At 32.5% G+C, this 17,940-nt stretch overlaps 2 protein-coding genes across 2 annotated transcripts; both read left to right on the top strand.

The window, feature by feature from the left end:
* The first annotated feature begins 8,775 nt into the window (after nucleotides 1–8,775).
* LOC129222459 (uncharacterized) lies at nucleotides 8,776–9,924 on the top strand. The gene has a single exon (XM_054856973.1). It carries the CDS (start codon nucleotides 8,776–8,778, stop codon nucleotides 9,922–9,924), a length of 1,149 nt encoding a protein of 382 aa, XP_054712948.1.
* Nucleotides 9,925–10,701: 777 nt separating this feature from the next.
* Nucleotides 10,702–13,473, top strand: LOC129222458 (uncharacterized). The gene has a single exon (XM_054856972.1). It carries the CDS (start codon nucleotides 10,702–10,704, stop codon nucleotides 13,471–13,473), a length of 2,772 nt encoding a protein of 923 aa, XP_054712947.1.
* The last annotated feature ends 4,467 nt before the right edge of the window (nucleotides 13,474–17,940 follow it).

The raw sequence follows: 17,940 nt of genomic DNA, 5'->3' as shown, positions 1-17,940 counted from the left end.
AAAACCAATATGGCTATTTTACAAAGGAAATAATTGCTGCCTTTGGACAACAAGTTAACATGGTCTAGTCGGTTCAATAGGTACACCACCAATGGAGGAAAAAATTAAAAGACAGGAATTATACTTCAATCTCCTGCCTCTAGGATGACTAAAATTCCACTGCAAAAGCCAAAGTATGTTTGCAATTTTTTTTTCTTTTTTTTAAGTGAAAAAAAAGGCAAAAATAGTCAAAATTAAATACAAAAAACTCAGACAAAAGTAAAATTTTCACAATAAGACACGATAAAATAGAATTCTTTCAGACCGTAAACTTTGATGCTTCAGATTTTGTTTCTGCTGAGCTATCACTTGATAAGTCACTGCTAGATTTACTATCAGTTTTCCCATCAGCTTGAAGTAACTCACATAATGTAGTTTTATTTTTTTGCAGTGCCGCTAAAACTAGATCTTGCCATGATGCACAAACATTAAAATACTGAAATAAAAGCATAACATAAATATAACTTTCTACTAAGAAACACAACTAATAATAGATAATTTATTTTTAAAAAATTTAAAGCTAGGGCTCATAATCATATTATTAATGACACAGTTGATTGAATTATAGTATAATTTAAATCAACTCAAAAATTATTTACAGTAGAGTCCCAAAAATCTGAGTCTCGAAAGTTCGAGGTTCCGCTTAATCCGAGGTGCTTCGGAATAAAATTTATAAATAAAAAAAAATAAAAATTATAGCTTAAAATTTATATTTTAAGCTATAATTTTTAGTAGCTAAAAATTTGATTTTCATTAAAATCTGAAAATAGAAATATTTTGCTGCTGTAAATCTTATTGAGTATGTACAGTAAATAGTAAAAATAAATTGAGAAATGGGTTATGCTTTGGTCGCCTTGCACATGTAAGTGTGTACGGATATCGAAAAAATTTTTTGTTTAAAATTCCTATATACGTAATTAAAAGGAAATTTATGTTGAAGTTTGGGTGATAAATTTTTTGTGAAGACACTAGTTCATTTTCTTTACATAAGGAAGTAAAAGGTGCTCCTACTTACGACTTTCGAGTAGCGCAAATTTTAAGTCTGGAATAATCCGGATAATCCGAGTTTCCAACTATAATCCGGGGTGAAGCGAGCCCCAATTACCTCGGATTTTCGAGACTCCACTGCATTTCAGTTCAACAAATTGAAATTGCTTATCAGGACTAGTGTTCACAATAATGTAACTAAAAGATTAATCTAAATCTATAAAAGATTTCACATTCAAATGTCTAATTATACTCAGCAATATGAAAAATGCTTTAGGGGGGAAATGCATTCTGCAGATTAACCAGAAAGATTATCAAATGCAATGAATAGAACTCGGAATAGAATTAAAGAACATGTTAGTAAAATACACAGATTAATAATTTCAAAGAAGAAAAAAATATTTCCTTAAAAACAATTCAATGCTTTGTACAATAATTAAGTAACTGTCTTCAAAACTGAACCTAACTGCTTCAAGTAAAAAATTAAATAATAATTATAATTATGATCATTCTTTGCTTTTCAATGATTTAAATTGGTTTTTGAAATGTGTTGTTACACAAGCAACTAAGTAAAAAGCAAAAATCCTAGAAAACTTTTAAGACAACCTCAGGATCTTTATGCTCAAATGAGTTCCTTGCAGGAAGTGTTTCAGAGTGAAATTTCTCATCCCTTCCAAGAGTAGCAGCATCAGATGTGACTAGCAAATCACTTTCATTCATCAGTGCTGGCACCTAATAATGAAAGAGAAAGAAACTTTTACAAATTATAAAAAAAACACTTCTACACACATAATTTTTAAAAAATTTCTCAAACCATCAAACTATTTTAAAACTTATTAGTATTTTATCTCTATTTCGGATAAGATTTTTCTATATCAACTTCATAGAGTGATGCCTTAGTATTGTCAATAGTACACTGCACTGCAGGGTTCCTACTATTTGCCACTACAGGAAGTTTATTTTAAATAGTACAAAGAAGTGGTACATTCTTCTCATGCTGGAGATCAAAACTGACAGATGAGAGATAACTTGACACATTTCTCCAGAAACTCCCTACATTTTAGCAAAAATATTTAAAAACCTCCTGTAATATAGTGTAGGAAAAGTGGTTCTTTTTGTGGTGTGATCAACCATCTGGAGGAAAAGAGCGTTCCAAACCACTGAACCACATTACTTGTTATTAACATAAAATAGTATGCAAAATTTTATTTTATCTTCAATTTAAAGCACTATGAGGAAGAGTCATCTCATATTTTATTCAAGAGGGAATTTCAAAACAACTGGTCACAAGGATTCAATTATTGAAAATCTACCAAATTGAAGTAAAAAGAAAGCTAACAGATGATATGACACACATGCAGGGTTCGTGATTTAAAAAAAAAATAATAATAATAAAAGTCAAGATTTTTTCGGTTTAAAACAGTTTTTTTTTTAATCTTCAAAAATTTGTAGATATTAATTACTTTACATTTTTAATATAATATATGTTATATAATAGATGAATCCTTTCAGGTTCCTTTTAAAATTAAGATTTGTTCTCTAATTATTCAATAAATTATTTAAAATTTATAAATGGGCTATTCTCCTGAAAATGTAATTTTTGAACGCAAATATTTTTCAATTTAGAAACCTTTTGTTTTCTTTTTTTTTCATTCTTAAATGAAAGTGTTACCTACTAGAAGTAACCATAAGCAATGGTCCAGCTAAGTTCCAATTATTTTACTCATAAATAAAAAAGCCTTGTTCACGGAAATGAAAAAAAGAAAAAAACTTTTAATATTTAAAAATTGAGGCCAATTTAATATAATTTAATTAAGTAGCAATTTTGTTAATTGTGAAAACAATCAGCTATTTTAATGATTAGTGGGAATATAACATTAAGCTCTTTTAATTAAAGTACGGCTTAATTAGTAGTTTTAAATACGTGTTAAAAACAGTATTTAGTAAATTTTAGGATATACTGGCAATTTATAATTTTGATAGAAAGTCTATTATTGATGTATTTCGCCTCCATCATTTATTTTCACCTCAGAAATAATGACACATTGATAAGATCTATCACGGAGGTGAGGAATTTTCCATTAATATAGGCCTAATAGATAAGTTTTCAGGGAATTTTTTTTTTTTTCTTCGTTGCTACACTCTGCACATGTTAAGCATATGAAAACATGTTCACTTCTTTTTTTACATTAATTTACATCCCTGAAATTCAAGTTCACGGAGGTGAGAAGTCAGAATAACGACACTAAGTTTTTAAAGCAAAATCTATCTTCTTGTTTTTCGACAAAGAATCACAACTTACAAAATATCACAAGTGATGAAATGCCATTCAGTGATGCCAAAAGAACACAGCGCAAATTATCATAGCCTGGAAACGCGGGTTGGCGGCTCATTTTACATTTTCATGAAGCTTTAAATGATGTTTAACGTCTTAAATAAAACATTTCATTTCATAAAATGGAATGAGCCAAATGAAATTTTATTCATTTGGCTGGTAGAGTTATGGTGACATGGTCAGGGTGACTGTTCAAAAATTTTGGTGTAAAGCTGTTACAATAAAATGTGGAAATTTGACTTCAGGAAAAAATCCAGAAAAAATTATTGAAAGTTACGTTAAATTTTAAAAATAATCCGCCAGACAAATAATGTATAAGTTCTATTAAAATACAACAAAATTGGTCAAATCCATTATTTATCTGCAATCTTGTTAAGACTATGTTACTATTACCACGCCATTTGGTGAATCGTTTTAAATTTTAGTGGAACATTTAATAACTTTTTGTGTTTTTGAGGATTAATAATGCTAATTACGGGATTTCGGGACTTTCTGTTCTTATTTTAATACCAATAAAATAAGTTTAATACATGCTTGTGACAACGTAGAAACATCGCGCCTGATGTTGGTGCAAAATAGATTTATTGGCATATTTCAATGCCTACATACATGTATTATAGAACTCATTAAATTTTTGACTCATGTTAAACACGAAAAACTTTCAAATAAAATAGTACAAAATTTATCCATTTCAGGCTATAATCTTACTTAAAGTACAAATTTAGTTGTTTCTGATGTGCATTAATAACTATGATTTAATTATGATATGCTGTCAACAAAAAAATAACTTCTATTCAGCTGTTTCATTTGTATAAAGGAATTGTGGACTTTGAAAACCAATTTTATTGGCTTACTGCTTTAAAAATGCTACAATTTAGATCCTGGCTGGACGTGCTGCATTTAAACTCCGGGCGAAGTCAAGTACAACAGCTAGTGCATTCTAAAAATGCAAAATTAATTTATAACAATAAAATCAACTGATTTTAATTAATGGTTTTCTTTAAAAATCACTTGATTCAAATCAATTGATTTAAATCAATGATTTTCTTAAATTACTTGATTTAAACCGTTTAACCGCCGAACTATTGACGGAAGATCAAATTTGTGTAATTTTTTGAAATTGTGTCTATTTATGTCTAGTAAATACAGAAATAAAATAAAATTTCCAGAAAAAATTTTTTTACTATGTTTTTCAGTGTGTTCCATTTTTGGAACATTGGCGCTTTGCATGATTTTTTTTTTCAGAGAATTTTTTTAAACTAAGAGGTTTTGAATGCGGTTTTTATCTTAGCATACATTATTACGGAAAAAATAATATTCTAAATTGCATTTATGTAAATACCAGAATTCATAAAATCCAATACAGAAATATCTAATGCCCATGATATGAAAGGAAGCATTGCTGGTGAAGTCGTTTGCCGCAATGAAAACATTTCTTAGTCGTATTTTTTTTTGCACACCGCACAACGTCCTTGGGATGCAGATAGAATATAATGTCCGTCAGACATTCTTGATTGTTTATGTAAATGACAACGAGGCCCTGGATGACTTTCCACTCGTACTTTTCTTCTTAGGAGGCGAGTTGTTATTTCTCTTCGGAACTCTAAATGCTTCATCTTGACTTCGTGTACCTCACAATGAAGTAACCAACTAGCTACAACTGAAATATTCTGAGCATTACTAAAAAGATTCCACCATCATTTTTTACTCCTCAAATGAGGTCTGTAGCTCCCTAAAAGTTTATCCAAGTCGTCCACACCCCTCATTCCTTCAATGTATCTCTTGATAAGATGAGGTTGTGGCACATCTATCTTGCATTTCTGCGCATTTGAGTAACGTTTTACAGATGCAAGTGGCTCATGTGTATAACAATTAGATGCTACTGTAACCACTGCATTATCATTCCAGCTGCACATGTACATTGATCCATCAGATCGATAGTCAAAATTTCCTCGATCTTCTTTAGAAAGGGTTTTTTTGGATTTCAGTGGACAATGGCCAGTTCGGTTTTCACGAATTGTTCCTGTTGCTCATACACCTTTTTTTGATAGCTGAGAAATTAAGTCATATGATGTAAAAAAGTTATCAAAGTATACTTCATGCTTAGACGTGTCAGTCAAATTTGATAATAGATCATTTACAACTCTGGATCCTAATTGCACATCAGGGGATCCTTCTGTTTTGCCTGAATAAATCTTCATGGAATATGGGTATCCACTTGAAGAGCACAGCATCCAAATTTTGAAGCCGAGTCTTATTGGTATTCCTCTAATAACCCTTTTACATGAATGCCGACCGTAGTAGGGAGCCATAGATTCATCTATACTCAATTTTTCATGAAATACACCAAATTGTTGAAGGTTTTTACACAATTCTTCGTAAATAGGGTATACTTTTCCAAGTTTGTCATTTTGTTTTAATTCATGGTTGTCCAACAAATGAAACTTGTTTTTTATTTTTCGAAAACGATTTCGAGGTATGACTGTTGGTACAATTGGCACAGATGTATCTTCTGCACTGCTCCAATACATATCTTTATAAGGAACGGAATGGTACCCACTCAATAGCAGCAAACCAAAAAATTGTAGGATTTCATCTCTGTCAACATCTATTGATTCTCCGTTTTGCAATGCATACAAGTTTGTCATATTTGCTAAGTGTTCATCATACTGCAAAGGTAAAATTTTAAAAAATAAATCAATTGGAGATGAATCCACTATATTCGGAAATGCGTGTCGAAGTGGTTCAATACTTTCTGACGAAATCAGTTTCCGAAAATTAGCTTTCTTCTCCCAAGTTAAATCCATTTTCATTCTTTTTCTACTTTTATTTCCTGATAATTCCTACTTTTTTTTTCCGTTTTCATTCGCTTTTTACTTTTATTGTCTAATGATTTCAGACTTTGTTCTTCCTCCGATTTTTTTGTTAAATTTTCACGAGAGTTGGCGGAAAAAATGTCCACATACATCAATTGGTGTAATAGGTTGTAACTCGTCTTCTAGAATATCTTCTTCCTGAGTGATATTGCCTGGTTCATCAGGGGGCAATTGGCATATATCTACATCTGACAAATCCGAATCTGACAATGTCTCTAAATAAGCCACAGCTTGTTCTACAGAAAGAAATCTTGAAGACATTTTTTAACATTTATGAACTGTTGGTATACGTCAAACAGAATTTCGTTTCTCTCAAAAACAAAGCTAGCGAATTATTGAACTGCATTTAAAATATGAAGAATAAAACGCTCATTAATATTATTTTTTATTATCACGTGACAATGCAGCAGTCCAAGCAGGTGTGGATTTGGAGCCATATAGTCTGTCAAACAGTAGACTGTTATTATTTTCTTTGCTAACGACGTCATATCCTTTCAAAATATAAACTTACTTGGTTTTGCCAACATCTACATCAGAGTACATTCAAAATGAGAAGAAAAAAGAAACATATTACGAAAAATGAAATTTCCCCTTTGAAATCGAACGATTTACTTCTTGGAAATTTAACTCCCTAAAAGCGTCAGTGTTCCAAAATTGGAACAGGCTATTTTGAAAAGGTACACCATTTGGAAATATCATTGTACATTTCTACAAGCATTTTAAAATCATACATTGAAGTATTTTTCACAACTATAATAGCTATCATCACATTTTCTGAAAAAGCCAATTTTTGGTAAATTTTATAAGAAAAAGTTGCAAAAAGCTAAAAAACACACTCATCTTTGAAAAATCGCAATAAATAATTGAAAATATATCAACAATCAAGCAGGAAATCAAAAAATACTTCGAAATAAGACTAAACTGTGTTAAAAAAAACTTGTTTATTTTAACGTTATTTCTTGGGAAAATTTTCAGTTAAATATGATGTTCCATTTTTGGAACATTGGCGGGTAAACGGTTTTAAATCAACAAACCCTGCAGATTGCACACAAAAATAGGAATAATTATGCAACAAGTATCCCAACCTGAAAATAGAGGGAAAGTTTAACCATAAGAATCATATTCCTAAATCACCACATATAACACATAGACTAGTGACATTAAACATCTCAAAAAAAAAAATAAATAAATAAATAAATAAATGTAACAACTTTTTTTTAAATAAAATAACTTTAAAAAGAAATAAAATAAATTAAAATAACATTACTTTACGGTTTGTTTGTATGGTTTCATCATCTTCCACATTCAACCTCTCTGATATTGCAGAATAAGACAAAGCTGCAATTTCTTTTTCATTAGCAACCAGCCGACTTTTCTCTATGCCTATTTTCTTCATTAGAGTATTTAAATTTGTAGTTTTTAAAAATGATTTCTCCTGTAGAAAAGATGTAAAGATTTTCTCCATTAAATAAAATTAAAAATATAAACACTTACTGCAATTCAAGAACTGACAATTTTTTAACTCAAATCTTATCATTGATACAGACACTTTATTGAGGAATAAAAGTATTTAGTATAACTCGACTGCAGTGCAACTGAGTAAAAAAGATACAGAATCTATTCGGAGATAACAGCCAAATTACAAAGACAGAAACATGCTTAATAAAAGCACATAAAAATAAGTTAAGTAAGTGATTCAACAAAGATATTTTAATACATCATTTATAGGAACTTCATTCAAAAAAAAAAAAAAAAAAAAAGAACATGAATCACGATTGATGAGGGAAGCAGGAGGAAGAAATGCATTTTAAGAAAAGTGTCTCTTACTAATCACATTTGATGCGGACATTATTAATCTTAAAGCAAATATAGCAGTTTTGAAAAGTGATTTTTTTGTTTGTTTTTTAGAATCATTAGTTTTATTTTATGTTTCATTAGATGTTTATAAAAAATCCTTATTGGCAGTTTGGATCAATTTTGATTTCAAGCTAGATTTTAAGTTAAATCAATTTTGTTTCACTTTTTTTTATATCATCTTTTTTTCTCTCCATAAAATCAAAACTTTTTGGCTATGGTATAGTGGTGTGGAAAATCTCGGTAAGTTTGCCTGAAGAGGGCGCTGGAGTAAGTTTTATTGTCATTCGAACAGTTGGCCTCGAACGAGGAAGATCGAAATAAGATTTGTGCATCTATACACTCAAATGATATTTTATGTTGTGTAATGTTTGTGTCCGTGAATAAAATTCTAATTGTGCTGTTATCGACTATCGAACATTATCCACTGAACCACAATTGCACTATCGAACCTGTCGAACATTTCCATAATGTGCAAATCGGCCTGAAACTTTTAGAAGATAAATGAAGGTAAGAAGATTTTGATTTCGAATACATTTTGATTCACCAATATTTGGCACCCTGCCGCTTGAATAACAGTTTGAAATGTTTGAAATAATAGCATTTTAGAAGAAAAATGAATGATATTTGTTGCACTTAATTTGAAAATATACTTGATAATTAATTGAATTTTGAATCACAACAATGGCTGAAGGAATAGCTACACTAAAGGCTAAAAGGGGTGTTTTGAGGGCATCGGTCACGAAGTGTATAAATAAATTAGAAACAGAACTTCGTGAAACGGCAGCCAATGAGAATGAAATTGAAGAGTTACTCGAACAATTAGATGATAAATGGAAATCGTTGAAAGTGGTAGATGATGAACTGGAAAGTTTTTTTAGTAGTGAGGATTTCGTAAAGGAATTTCCGTCTATTGAAGAATATCGTGAAAAGGTTGTCATGTGGAAATTTAGGGGAAATAAGTTTTTGCGTATGCTAGACAGTAGCGCTAATAAAGTGTCAAAAACAGAAGTAGCACCCGTACATAACGAGGAATTAAGAACGGATTTTCGCTACCGTGGAACTGTTAAGCTACCAAAAATAACAATTCCAAAATTTTATGGTGACGTAAGTCAATGGCTAACGTTTTGGAATTCTTTCGAAACAGCAATTCACGCTAATGAACATTTGGACGAAATCGACAAATTTAATTACTTAAAAGCTCATCTTGGGAGAACAGCGTTAGGAACTATAGAAGGATTCTCTATTTCGGCAGAAAATTACGGCAAAGCCGTAAAATTATTGAGTGATCGTTTCGCGCGAAAAGACATTTTGATAAATGCGCATATGAATAACCTAATGAATCTACCGTCTTTAAAACGCAGTGATGATACTAAAGCTTTTCGGAAGCTGTATGATAATTTTCAGACACAAATAAGAAGTTTAGAATCGCTGGGGATTTGTTCTGAGAATTATAGTGCCATGATGTGCCCAATGCTCTTGAAATTATTTCCACATGACCTAGTTTTTGATTTCAAGAAAAAATTCACGAGTTGCGATTATAATATCAAAGATTTAACTGAATTTTTGGCTGCGCAACTATGTGCATTAGAATGTGCAAATGCAAGCATAAATCATCCCGAGGTCGAATCTTTCACATCTGGTAGGAATAACGCAGAAGAAAATAGCAACAAATTTAAAAAAGAAAGAAACGAAAATAAATTTCGGCAAAATTATTCGAACTCATGTCGAAAAGATCCGAGAAAAAATAAAGGAAAAAACTTTTCAACCGCTGAATTTATGACTGCTGCATCTGTCGAAAATGAAATGATCTGTTTGTTTTGTCAAGGTTAGCATAAGCCAGCGGATTGTTCCCTTAGTGTGGATAGACGCCGCGAAATATTGAAGAGTCAAGGTCGATGTTACATTTGTTTACAACGTTCTCATATTATGCAGATGTGCAAAAATAAAAATGATCAGTGTTCGATTTGCGAAGGGAAACGACATAACATTGCGTTGTGCTATAAAAAAGAAAAACAGAAATTGGAAAGTGAATCTGTGGCTTCGGCCGTTTTTAAAACTAGAGCGAAAATAAATAATCATCGCGTTCTGCTTCAAACTTGCACTGCAGTTGTTCAGGGTAAACAAACTGAGCAGACCTGTCGTCTTTTCCTGGATGGAGGATCTCAACGTACATTTTTATCCCAAAACCTTAGTAGAAAACTGAAATTGCCTACAGTTCGGAAAGAGAAACTTTCACTTAGTACTTTTGGCTCTAAAGAAACACAACCCAAAACTTTTAACGTTGTTAACATAAAATTAAAAAATAGAGATGATCCAAATTTAAATATTGAAATCGAAGCAATTGAAATCGATAAAATTTCTGCAACACATTTGTCAACACCTGATAAAAATATCATCAGTAAATATAAACACTTGAAAAAATTACAGCTCGCGGACTCCTATGAATTTGATTTGAAGGAAATAGAGATTTTAATTGGCGCGGATTATTATTACGATGTAGTTACCGGTCGAATTCAACGTCTCGATAAAAGGCTCGTTGCTGTAGAAACAATTTTTGGATGGAGCTTGCAGGGACAAACTGATTCGTCAAATAATGATCTTTTGACAATGAATGTTCTTGTCAATGAAGATACTTTTAGTGATCAAATTGCGCAGTTTTGGCAGTTAGAAAGTTTAGGGATTGAATCAGAAACTATTGTAGATAGCACTAAATCTGATATTATGGAATCTTTTAATTCCACTATCAAGTATGAAAATAACCGTTATACAGTCAAATTACCATGGAAACAAGGGATGAAGCAAAATTTAGATGATAATAAAGAAGTTGCTAAAAGACGATTTTTACATTTGAAAAATAAATTGCTGAGGAATAATTCCTTACATCATAATTATGAATTAATATTGAAGAATTATTTGGCTGAAAATATTATCGAATTTGTAGATGAGCAGGATATTACAACTGATAATCCAATATTTTATTTACCACATAGATGTGTTGTGCGAGAAGATAAAACAACCAGTAGATTAAGAATAGTTTTCGACGCATCGTCGCATGCCCCAGGAGAGATTTCTCTTAACGATTGCTTAGAGTCCGGACCAAATTTGAATCCAGATATTTTCGAACTTTTGGTTCGCTTCCGGAATTTCCCCATTGGATTTATCAGTGATATAAAACAAGCATTTTTTCAAATTCAAATCTGTGAGGAAGACAGAGATGTTAGTCGGTTCTTTTGGTTTGAGGACGAAAATATTTTGAAGACTCTGAAATTTACAAGAGTTCTTTTCGGTTTAAATTCGAGCCCGTTCCTTTTGGCCGGAACGATTAAATATCACATTTCTAAATACGAGCAGACACACCCTAAAGCTTACAAATTATTGAATGAATGCCTATATGTAGATGATCTCATAGGAGGTCACGAAGACGTTGAAGGAGCGCTTCAAGTCAGTATGGAATGCAGGGATATTTTCTTAGAAGCTGGAATGGATCTCCGAAAGTTTCAAACGAGCTCCAAGGAGCTTAGAGATCTCTGGAGGGAATCGGGACTGTCCGTGGAAGAATCAATTGACATTGTTTTAGAAAATGATTCCTTGAAGGTGCTAGGAATGTCTTGGAACATGGACACCGACAACTTTTATTTTGATTCCAAACATCTGGAAACTTTTTTGGAGAAACAAACAAATACCAAGCGTTTTTTGCTTCAGGTAGCCAGTCGCATTTTCGATCCCTTAGGTTTTCTCGCCCCCTTTACAATAATCATTAAATGTCTCATACAGGAATTGTGGAATTCCGGTTTGGATTGGGATGATCAGATATCTGGAGACTTAAACGCGAGATGGATTAAATGGTGCAACGATGTAAAAGATATTCTGAAAATCAAAATACCAAGGTATTATTTTTTGAAAGGTCCAAAAAGAGTTATTGAAACTATTGAATTGCACTCATTTTCAGACGCAAGTTTGCGAGCCTATGCCACGGTCGTCTATTTACGAATTGTATACAATGATGGATCCGTTCATACGAACCTAGTGACAGCTAAAAGTCGTGTTTCCCCGCTCAAAACACTCTCATTGCCAAGATTGGAGCTACTGGGTGCTCTGTTAGCCTCTAGGTTGAGTAGTCGAGTGTCTTCAAGTCTGAAGATTCCCTTAGAGAAGCATTGGTGGACTGATTCTACCATTGCTTACTTTTGGATAAGAAAGTCACCTAGGGACTTTAAACCTTTTGTGAAAAACAGAGTTGAGGAGATACAGAAACTCACAGAACCTTCACGCTGGACACATTGCCCTGGTAAAGAAAATCCAGCAGACATGCCCAGCAGAGGAGTTTCCATTTCTCAGTTGAATCACAGTGATTTCTGGTGGCACGGCCCCAAGTGGTTGCAAGAGCCAAAACAATGTTGGCCCAAATCTGAAGAACTGAACGTTGAAGATGAAAAATTGGAATATCGCTCGCGACACAATTACACGCAGCAGTTTGAAGTCATAGCCCAAACAGAGGAGCTTTTAGATCTCTCTAAACATAGCAAGCTTACCAAATCCCTAAGGATTACTGCCTGGATCAAACGGTTTGTTTGGAACACGAGAAACTCGCCAAAGAAAAGTGGACCACTAACTGGAGTAGAATTGGCCGAGGCAGAAAATTTTTGGATAAAGAACACTCAAGGTTATGCATATCGTTCTGAAATTAAATCTCTTAGCAAGAATGCGTTGATTGATAAAGAATCAAAAATAGCTAGCCTTGTTCCCTTCCTGGATGAAATAGGGATCCTGAGAATCAAAGGAAGATTAGATCATTCAAAATTCACCTTTGATGAGAAGCATCCTATATTGTTGCCACGCAGTTCCAAATTCACCGAATTGATTGTCCGAAGAGAACACGAAAGGGTTCTTCATTGTGGAGTAGATATCACTTTGATCAACATCAGGAAGAGGTTTTGGATTCCGAAGGGGCGCCAGCTCTTAAAAGGTATAATTGGAAAATGTCTTATTTGCAGCAGATATTCAGCTAAAGCAGCAAATCAAATCACGGCTCCGTTGCCAAAGGACAGAGTTGTTGAATCTCCGCCCTTTTCAGTATGTGGAATCGACTTCGCCGGACCCATATATGTGAAGGAGGGTTCAGATACTGTAAAATCTTACATAACTTTGTTCACGTGCGCAGTCACGAGAGCTGTACATTTGGAACTGGTGTCGAACCAATCAACTGAATCCTTCATTTTGGCTTTTAGAAGATTTTTGGCGCGTCGCGAAAGTTGTAACATAGTATACTCTGACAACGCGAAAACGTTCAAATCAACAGATAAGGAATTTCAATGTTTTCAGAAATTCCTGCGAGATAAAACTTTTCACAATTTCGTAGCTTCCAAAGGAATCACTTGAAAATATATAGTGGAGAGAGCGGCATGGTGGGGAGGGTTTTATGAACGGCTTATCAAGACAGTTAAGGACTCCCTCCGGAAACGTTGGGCAAGGCCCTTCTGAAATTTGAAGAATTGTTGACTCTTCTTGCAGAAATCGAGCTTGTGATGAACTCTCGACCCTTGACATACACCTACAACGACTTTGAGGAACCTCAGCCTCTCACTCCATCGCATTTTCTACATTTTGAAAAGGAAGCTAATACATATCCGATACATTTCTTGGATCTTGTCACTAAATCGTCTTCTAGTACAAATTTGAAGAAGCGTAAATTATACCAAGCGAAATGGCTAAAAAACCTGTGGACAAGATGGAAATCACAATACCTGATGAACTTAAGAACTGCTCACAATTTTAAGAACTCTCGCACAGGTACAGGACTGAAAGTAGGTGATGTGGTATTGTTAGAAGGAACTACAAAGAACAAACTTTTATGGACACTAGGTACCGTAAAGGAACTGTTTGAAGGTCGTGACGGACATGTTCGTGCATGTACTGTAAAAACTGAAAGTGGACTGTTTCGCAGACCAATAGACTTAGTTTATCCTCTCGAAGCAGTAAATGAGCCTCATGATTGACTTTAACATTTAAAAATTGTCATTTTTTTTACTTTAATGCATATTAATATTTCATTTAAGATATTGTTGTATTTTGTATTCCTGCAGCTAGTGAACTTCATGAAGTTCAGGTGGGGAGGATGTGGAAAATCTCGGTAAGTTTGCCTGAAGAGGGCGCTGGAGTAAGTTTTATTGTCATTCGAACAGTTGGCCTCGAACGAGGAAGATCGAAATAAGATTTGTGCATCTATACACTCAAATGATATTTTATGTTGTGTAATGTTTGTGTCCGTGAATAAAATTCTAATTGTGCTGTTATCGACTATCGAACATTATCCACTGAACCACAATTGCACTATCGAACCTGTCGAACATTTCCATAAGTGGCTCTTCAAATATCACTTAAATACCTAAATGATTTTACCGTAATTCTACTTTAAGAGAGTAGATCAAAATAACAGTGCCTCATTGAATTTTAAAAAAGGAAGAAAAAAATCCTACATATGAAGATTTTATAATTATGTCATACTTAAAATTTAATATCAAAAAGCTTTTGTTTTCTTCAGCATAAATTGCAAAATATATTAAAAACACATTTTGCAAACTAAGCTGTAACTATAATTTTTAAACATTTGCATTTCATTTTAATCATATACAAGATAAATTACACTACCTAAGAATATATTCATGAAAATAAAAGATTTTATTCCGAATAAAAACACCAGTATAAAATAAAATTTCTACACACAATAAAATATCCAGAGTTTTAAGGTATTCAACAATTTTTTTTTCAAACATAAATGGGCAGTACATATAAATAAGTAGACACTTTCATTTACAATTTCTCCATTATTATTATGAATTAGCTGTTTATTGGAAAAGGAATAAAAACACAAATTTTAACTTACATTTAAAAAAATCTTAATTCAAAAGTAATGGTTAGTTTAATATGAAAATTTGACATTTTATAAATGAGAGACTAACTGTTATTACACATTCGAAAATGAATATAGAGTGAAACTTCTGTGTGTGACCACCTCCAGTAACAACCACTTTTCTAAGGCATGGATTTTAGGCAGTATCTAATTAACATAAAAAATAATCTAAGAAAAGACCATCCAAACCTCTCACAATGACATATAAAATCAGCATCAAATCAACCCCAACACATGAAGGAATTTTTATATAGTGAAAATCAAAAGAAAGACAATGAAAGAAAAGACCCACATCCGTCTACTTTTGCCTATGAAAGTGGAAAAAAAACAGTATAAGGGGGTAAAGTTTATTCTTCTGAGGATTTCAAATAAATTTGTTTTGAACCAAGTGCCCTATCTGTTTAGAGTCCCAAAATTACAAAAAAAAAGGTGTAGTTTTTCACTTTCTTGGGAATCTAAGGTGACACATGTATATCTCGCTGTAGGTCAGGCGTGCGTCCTCCATTGTGGGAGGTTGATAAGTACAGCAGTAATCAGAATTTTTGCTCATTTGAACAACTGAGGAATAGGAACGCTCATGCATGGAGTCTAAAAAGGCTCATTGTTGCACTCAGATTGCACTAATGATAAAGACATAAATAATTATTTTTTGTAGCTAAACAATAAACAAGAAGCACAGTTGTTTCGAAAAATTCAAAGAATACGAATTGGGCAAATCCTTTCTTATATATTAAATCTAATTAAATTTCTCAATGGAAGATAATGTTAGAAGTATGTTTTAAATAACAACTTCGTAATGAAAATGTTTAATTCCTCTATTTAAATATTGTGTTATCATAATGTTCTTAATATACTGTATCAGAGTATAATGATTTTTATTGGTGCTTTTTGGGTTTTATTGCATGTTCAAAAATGGCCACTAAGAGCAACTAACCTCTATTAAAGACAACTCTTTTTAGGAATGGAGAGTGGTGGCTCCAGAGAAGTTTTACTGCATATATATTTTTGGTTGGGAGAGGCAGATGAAAATAATCAAGAATCAATACTAACTTGAGAACTTTGAGTATTTCCTGTATTTTCAAGCATCAAGTAATTCTCTACATCCTTTCGCCATATCTCAACAGCTAGAGGAAATACATGACGCCAAATGACAATGTCTGGTAACTATTCAAAAAAGCAATAAAATAAAGATATAATGTAAGAATTTATTAGAAAAAGAAGCAAAATAAATATCATTTATCTTGGGAGAAATGTACAAAATTTTACACAACAAACAAGCACAACTTGAGCAAACAAAGATTCAAAAAAAAAAAAGAAAGAAAAAAAAATAAATTTTGAAAAGAAAGGAAATAAAACACAGCAATGCATTATTTTATTTAAAAAAAATTTCTAACTAAAATTTAATTTATATTTTAAATAAATAAAACTACATATTTTTTTCGACATATATGCACCTCTAATGTGGTTTTGGGAGATTCCAATTTAAAAGTGGCCTGAGAAGATTTGCTCAGAGTTTCTTCCATCAGTATTTTATTAAGTCCCATTTCATTAGGCAAAAGGTCACTCCATGATTTTAATTCAAAACCCTGAAACAGAAAAATTTTGCAACAATTTTGAGGCAGGAAGGTGTGATTAATACAGATTGTGAAGACAAACAACTTTTACTCACTTGACAACAAAAAATTTAATAATTTTGTATTTTTTTTTAAGTTTAATAAAATAATTTCATGAAACCTATTTTTTATGATGCAGTTGGGCAACAGAAGAGACAACTAAAAAACTTTTAAAAAATGTACTAATCATTGATTTAACAGCAAAAGTTAATGCTTCTTTTTCACTAAACAAAGTGCCATAAATGAGGGGGGGGGATGGGTAGTGGTTGTCTGATTGGTAAGGCATCAGACACAAAATGAGGGGGGGGGGGGGTCACAGGTTGAATGCTAGCTGGTCGAAGATCATCTGTGTTTGTTAATGATGAATGGTGGCATTGATTTGGAAGCTTCCATTCCAGATCTACACCTCTGGGAATGTTGGATCAGGTGTTGCTCAGCTCCTGGTCTGGACAAAATAAAAAAAAAAGATAACAGAGCTTCCTTTAAGGACCCATTCAACCGGTTAAACCACCTACAGCCGTAGGTGCAAGGTGATCCTGGAGTGTTATGTTTCATGCAGTTGGGGGAGGGGGGGAATCATGGGGGAACACTGTCCCCCCATTTGGTTTTCCTTAGTAAGAGATTCCTCAGTAAAGATTTGGTTTTTCTTAGTAAAAATAATGCAAATGTAATGTACATAAATCGGTTTCAAACCATCTTTTCTTTTGGTTAGTTTCTCTAAACTTCAAGCTGAGTTCCCAGAAAGATTTTTTTTTTTTTCAACTACCACACTGATAACTGGAATTGGTGGACGGTGGAGCATAAATGATATAATCCATAATGGCATATCATTAAAACATTATTTAGAAGACAAATTTTGGAACTTTCTGTTAATTTAGACTACAAAAACTAATTAGCAAACATAACTTCATAAAAGTTTTGTGCATGTATGTTGTAGTATTTAAGAATAAATCAGTTAAAAGTTCTATTGCATAAAACCATGGTTTTATCAAATGGTGTTTTTTTTTTCTTTCTTTCTTTTTGAGGTGCCTAACTTCTGTCAGCATAATGAAGTATTATTATACAAAGTAAAAACTGGTTTTTGGCATCATTTGTTAGAAAATATGCAAGAAAATTCAAATACAATAACAATCCAAGTACCCACGACTATACTAAAGAAGTATTTTTTCCTATTTTCCAATTCCTGTTTTACTAAAATAGTGTAGTTAAATTAGTTCCTACAGCAACAATGGAAAAAAAAAAGCAGAAAGACTTTTTGTAGTTCTTTTTGTAGTTTTCAAACATGTAGGTCGAGAAGTTTAGCCAAGAACAAATGCAAAATAA

Source organism: Uloborus diversus, chromosome 5 (genome assembly GCF_026930045.1).
Source record: "Uloborus diversus isolate 005 chromosome 5, Udiv.v.3.1, whole genome shotgun sequence".
NCBI classification, from domain to species: domain Eukaryota; kingdom Metazoa; phylum Arthropoda; class Arachnida; order Araneae; family Uloboridae; genus Uloborus; species Uloborus diversus.
The sequence above is the reverse complement of the archived record's forward strand: the minus strand, read 5'-3'. Positions and strand labels throughout refer to the sequence as shown.

Coding starts and splice junctions, on each gene's coding strand:
- LOC129222459 (XM_054856973.1), top strand. CDS start 8,776: ATGGCTGAAGGAATAGCTACACTAAAGGCTAAAAGGGGTGTTTTGAGG.
- LOC129222458 (XM_054856972.1), top strand. CDS start 10,702: ATGAATGTTCTTGTCAATGAAGATACTTTTAGTGATCAAATTGCGCAG.